General features: G+C 48.0%; 1 protein-coding gene across 1 annotated transcript; it reads left to right on the forward strand.

The window, feature by feature from the left end:
* The first annotated feature begins 4,135 nt into the window (after nt 1-4,135).
* LOC108749032 lies at nt 4,136-5,257 on the forward strand. Its single transcript, XM_018487523.1, has 4 exons — nt 4,136-4,423; nt 4,494-4,793; nt 4,827-4,998; nt 5,124-5,257. The coding sequence occupies exons 1-4, from the start codon at nt 4,136-4,138 to the stop codon at nt 5,255-5,257; spliced, it is 894 nt and encodes a 297-aa protein (XP_018343025.1).
* The last annotated feature ends 858 nt before the right edge of the window (nt 5,258-6,115 follow it).

Raw genomic sequence — 6,115 nt, forward strand, 5'->3', positions numbered from 1 at the left:
GGATGAGCGAGTGTTATCGAGCTGTGACGTCGTTGGCCTTGTAAAGAATACGTTATCTCTCTGCGTGCGCTCCGTTCCGTTCAACACGAGTATCTCACGCTCACGTTATCACTGTTTACGTCGTACGTGCAATCTAACGGTGATCTCTTCACCGCGAAAATCGAGCAATCGTCCGTTCTGGTCGACGACGCGTATCGTCAGATCCGTAATGCTCCGTGCGATGATCGGCAGGTAAATGATCTGCGCCGGCCTCTCCGATATCTTATATCCTAGCGGCACGCTCGGTGAAAATTCGTTTATTGTGTGCGCGCTTTTGCCGTACGCATCCGCGGTCACGTTGCACTCTACGCGGATAACGTTTACGTTCATTATGTTGATCGACATATCCGATTCGTGCCATCTTCGCGGTCGCAGTATACGCTTCGACGAGAATCCCAGCAGCGATCCAATGCTGTTGGGCTTGTCAAAGTTTATTCTGTACGCACATCTAATCTCGCATCTCATCGTGTTGTAGTTTGCGCGAAGCGTAATCGGGTATTCTCCACTCTCACCGTTATCATCATCGGCGTCATTGTTCTTATTATCACCGCGCACTACGTCAGCGGTTTCAAGCGCGTCGCGGTGAGGACGTTTCCGTAAAATCGCGGGTTTCAGAAATTCATTTATGTCTCGCACTTCGTACGAACCTTCGAGAATTGTAATTTACGCGTCATCTTTGGCAAAATAAAATTTGTTGTTCGAATTATTCACTTTCGGTATCGTGTCTCAAAAATCACCAGACCGAACTTGTAATCGCCGTCACTCAAATCTATGGCGGGAAAGTAGTTTGCCGCGAGGACGGTGCTTTTCCCGCTCAGTGTAAGCGTCAGCGACATGACGGTGTTCGACTAATACTGAGATTTCATAGCATCTCGCCGAGCTTTTTAAATTCACGCGCGTCTACCGTTTGTAGAAACCGCAGGCACATCTGTCCGCAGAAGCTCTGATCGTACGTCTGATAGGATGTACGATTGTACTCTATCGTCGTAGCACCATTCCCGAAATATCGCACCAGTTCCTTGGGAGTTCGAAGATTACCGAAACTGTCAAAGTATACAACGCGGTGGTTCCTCTTCGCGTACGCTACCCAGTGAGTACCAGGCCCCATTGCATCGTCCAGATTCACGATACCGCTTTCGTTTCGACGCGCACCGCTCGTCGGTAACGCGTTACGCATGAAAACGCCTCTAAAGTATGGTGCGTATACGTCTCGCGAGCTCGTTTAATTGCGCATTGGTAGTTGCACCAGACGGCATTTTTATCGTCTCTTTGGCGTTTTTCTTTTTTTCTTTGCAGCTGCACCCTGTCCATGTTTGTACGGACCGAGATACAGTCCGCGGCCCTGTTCCATCGCGCGGTTGTGTCGTTGCAGCTCTTCGAGCTGACGTCGCGCGGCTTTGTTGTCGTTTACCGCTTTCACCACGCTGGCCGCTCCTCCAATCAAGGATCCGAGCGCGCCCAACATTGGCAGAAACGGTAACGCACCACCTCGTTTCGCCGTTGGAAGTATCCGCTTTTTCGTCGTTTTTTTCTTCGTCGTCGTCGTCGTCTTCTTCTTCTTCGGTTTCATGCCCATGCCGATCTTGATCTTGGCTTTCATCGCTGCCCAAACGGCAGCAGCGGCAGCTCTTTCGCCCAGAGCCGAATCACTCGCGATAATGCGTTTCCGCGCCTTCTCGGCTAGTATATTGTCTGCCGCGTGTCTATCGGTGAGATCGTTGCTGCGCGAATACGCAATGTCGTGTTCCCGACACGCCGCGTCCAGTGGATATATGCCCGCGTCACCTCTGGCTAATCGCTTCGCAAGTCGAGTGCCTGGGACGCAAAAATGATAGCCCGGAATATGTAACTCAAAAGGAAGCGCGTTTATCGCTCGATTCAACAGACTACCGCCCGACGCTGACATTCGTTACAGTCCTTTATCTTAGGTGCGAGACCGTCGATGTGCGTTCGCTGCCACGGCTGATTGTAGTGCTCGTCGCACCGACGATAGGTTCGAACCTCCGAATCTGCCTTCACGTGTTCCGAAAGCCGATCCCAGACGTGTTTGATGTAATCGCCGTATACGCGTAAGAGTACGACCTTCGGTATATATTGTAACTGTTTGGCGCTTAAGTTTCGAATATCGAAAGGATGACTCAGCGCGAGATACATTTTGCTACTGTGCGATTCGCGGGATTCGCGCGTCTTTAAATAGTCGTTCGAGAGCGCACAGCCTGTAGTGTGAGCATGAAATTCGTGCTACAACCGCTGACGAACTGTGACGCGAAATCGCGAATGATGGGAGGTAGCGCGGAGAAGCGCAAGCACGGAGAAATGCTGCCGAGTACTATACGCGCGATCATTTGCGGCCCGTCGAATTGCGGTAAAACTAACGTTCTCATAAAGTTACTCGAGAGCCCGAACGGTGTACGTTTCGAGAACGTGTACGTCTATTCGAAATCGTTGCAACAGCCAAAGTATCGATATCTCGATAATTTGTTTACGTCTATCGAGGAAATCGGCTACTTTACGTTCTCCAACAACAGCGACGTCGTTCGACCAAGTGAGGCGCGCCCAAATTCTATTTTTATCTTTGATGACGTGGCATGCGACAAGCAGGATGCGGTGAAAGAACACTTTTCGATGGGTCGCCACGCGAACGTTGACTGCTTCTATCTCTGTCAGACGTACGCGAGGATACCTAAACATCTGATACGCGACAACGCGAACCTTCTGATCCTATTCAAACAGGACGGTACCAACTTGAAACACGTTTACAACGATCATGTAAATACCGACATGTCGTACAACGAATTTTGTGCGTTGTGCCACGCCTGTTGGCAACAAAAATATGGATTCATAGTGATAGACAAAGACAGTGCGCTCACAAATGGACGATACAGAAAAGGATTTAACGAGTTCGCGATACCGTAACGCGACCAATCGTTGTCGATACTTAGTCACAGACGAACATGGCAGATGTGCGCGAGCGTGAAAAAATCGCGAGAGCGATCGAGAAGACGAGCGAGTCGATCCGCAAGAAACATCGCGCTCTGAAGACCGGTAGAATCGAGGAGAACATCGCGTTGAACAGACACGTTTTAAGCCTCTTATCAAGCCGCTGCGATTTTTCGTCAACAGCTCAGACGTGCGCGCGACAAAGAGAGAGTCGCGCGACGAAGATACAGCGTCTGCCCATAAACGCGAGAGGAAGGAGGAACAAGAGGAGAGAGAAAAAGCGAGCGAGACGTTCGAGCGTTCCACGACTCTGCATAAATCCGATCGCACAATGATGTACAACCAATAACCTCCACGCGTGCCAAAATCGTACCAACGATAGAGTCGTTGGAGAACGTTTTCGAAACGACGGAAGATTCGCTAGCGACGAAGGTTCAAAATCAGCTGCAGACGTCGGAAGGTCGAGAGGCGTTACGAGCTGATTTGGGCCCGCTGGGTCAAAAGTACGTAGAGGCCGTCCTGAAGGGAGCGCGAGATAAAGGGAGCGGTATAGTAGATCGCGTGTACGGCGTTTACTTACACGAGGATGGGCTCATGTTTGGCAATAAACGTTTCGACGTGGATGACGCGGACAACATAATTATCGACGGCGTACGATACGCCGGTACACCAGGTCTTTACGAGTTGATTTTTAAGAGAATTCCCGACGATACACGGAAGACAATATGCACAAGTACAAGAGCATGCTGTTGGTGACGAACGCGCACAAACACAAGTATCATTCGCAGGGTCGATTATTGAGCAACAGAGGATACAAGTACAAACACGTAATCGCGCCGTTGATGTCGGTCACACCCAAGAAACAGAAAAAAATCTGGAAAGGGATTACCTCACGCAATAACATTGAACGACAACGCGATCGATTACGTGCACCGGGATGATCCCAACGAGCTGGTGGATCGTCTACGATTGCTCGACGCTTCGCACCGAGCAGGCAACAACGCTCACGACAACGAGATGCTGTCGATCATCGAGGAACTTCGCGAAGCCGGTCTTATTATAAATTAAATCGCGTATTCATAAAACGATTCAGTCGAGTGACACCAGCGAGAAAAATACATTAATTTCTTGTTCTCTGTGTATTACATGTCGAACTATGAAAAAGAAATCCGATGAAAAGAGAGAAAAAATTAGCTCGGAGAAACGTCGACTCGTCGAGGAATTGCAAGCTCCGGCGAGAAGAAATTTTCCGCGAAAGCGTGTCATAGTCCGGGGGTACTTCGATCTGTGGCAAGTTGATATCGTTGAGATGCGTCCTTACTCGAGTTTCAACAGAGGCTACCACTACATACGCACTGTCATCGATGTGTTGAGCAAGTACGCGTGGGCCGTTATGCTCAAGAGCAAGGGTGGAAGCGAGACGGCGAACGCTATCGCTGAGATCGTTCGAGAGAGCGAAAGATGTCCGAAAAATTTACAAACGGATATGGGGAAAGAATTTTACAAATGTACAGAATATCTTGAAAAAACACAACGTTAATCACTATTCCACGTATTCGACGTTGAAAGCGTCAGTGGTCGAGCGGTTCAATCACACGCTCAAAAACGACATGTGGAAGATGTTTACACTCGACGGCAATTACAAGTGGGTCGACGAGCTGCTGCGTCTGGTGTCAGAATACAACGCGCGCAAGCATCGTACCATCGGCATGCGACCCTCTGACGTAACTTCTGCGATCGCCGAAAAACTCTTGGGCACAGTGTACAGCGCGATTAAGATCGCGGGTCCTGCAAAATTCAAAGGAGGCGATTCGGTACGCGTGAGCAAATACAAGACGATTTTTTAGAAGGGTTACACACCAAATTGGACCACCGAAGTGTTTACGATCATTAAGGTGCAGCGCACCAATCCCATAATTTATCTACTCAAGGACTATCGTAGAAATTCCGTCGCTGGAGCGTTCTACGAGCACGAGTTGCATCGCGCTACTCATCCGGACGTGTACGAGTATACACAAAGTAAGATATAAGATAATACTCGTACATATACGCCGTATGAAAATATAAAAAATGTAAAAACATAATAGTAATACAACATAATAGTAATACTTGTATAAATGTTGATATGTACATATATTACAAAGGTATCCGCCAATGTCCCCACGGTAACGTCTCCGTCGAATTCGGTACAACGTATCGTTTGTCATCGTATGGACTCAGAGCGATTTTCGATTCGGATATTGTGTATACGTGCAGTTTAGATCGTATACACGATTGACGACGAGTCATTTCGATCTCTTCGTCAAACATCGAGTGAAATCGTCGAACGTTATTGTTTGCGCTACGACGTTACTCTTTACGCCTTTCATCTTTTTAGTGTCCTTCTTGCCATCCACCCTCATAGCGTACATCTTCGCTCTGAGACCAACGAATTCGGTCATTATCGCACCGTTATTTTCGTCCTTCATCAGATCGGGTACTTTTTTGTTCGCGAGAGGCATACCGTACGCGTTGCTCGTCGGATAATCGCTCGTATCGAATCTAGCGATATCGCGTTTCATAGTCTCGTAAAAGTCCTCGCACTCGACACGGTATAGGAGGTCTGGCTATTAAATAACGAGACTGCGCGCGCAGAAGGCGTCCTAGAGGGGTAGGGTGGGAAACGAATGCAGCGTTGGATAGCTGGAAGTGTCTACTATTCCATTACGAAAACACGTTTTTGTCGCAGTAGTAGTATTTTTTCAATAGAGGTTAGAAACGAACTTGTTTTTTTCTCGTGCCAATAACAATGTGTGACGAAAAACACGGATCAATGTGAAATTTCTCGTTAAATTAAAAAAAACTCCGACTGAGTGCTATAAGTTGTTGAAAGAGGCCTATGGTGAGAATTCTCTATCTCGTGCGAGTGTTTTCGAATGGTATAAACGGTTTTCTGAAAGCCGAGAGAGCACCGAAGATGACCAACGTCCAGGTCGACCTGTCTCTGTTTCAACTCCGCAAACAGTGACCAAAATCAATGAAATTGTGCGCGGAGATCGTCGTATGAGCATTCGGATGATTGCTGAGACTGTAAACGCCGATAAAGAAACTGTCAGAAAAATTTTACATGACGAATTAAACATGAAGAAAGTCTGTG

Source organism: Trachymyrmex septentrionalis, unplaced genomic scaffold, assembly GCF_001594115.1.
Source record: "Trachymyrmex septentrionalis isolate Tsep2-gDNA-1 unplaced genomic scaffold, Tsep1.0 scaffold252, whole genome shotgun sequence".
Taxonomy (NCBI): domain Eukaryota; kingdom Metazoa; phylum Arthropoda; class Insecta; order Hymenoptera; family Formicidae; genus Trachymyrmex; species Trachymyrmex septentrionalis.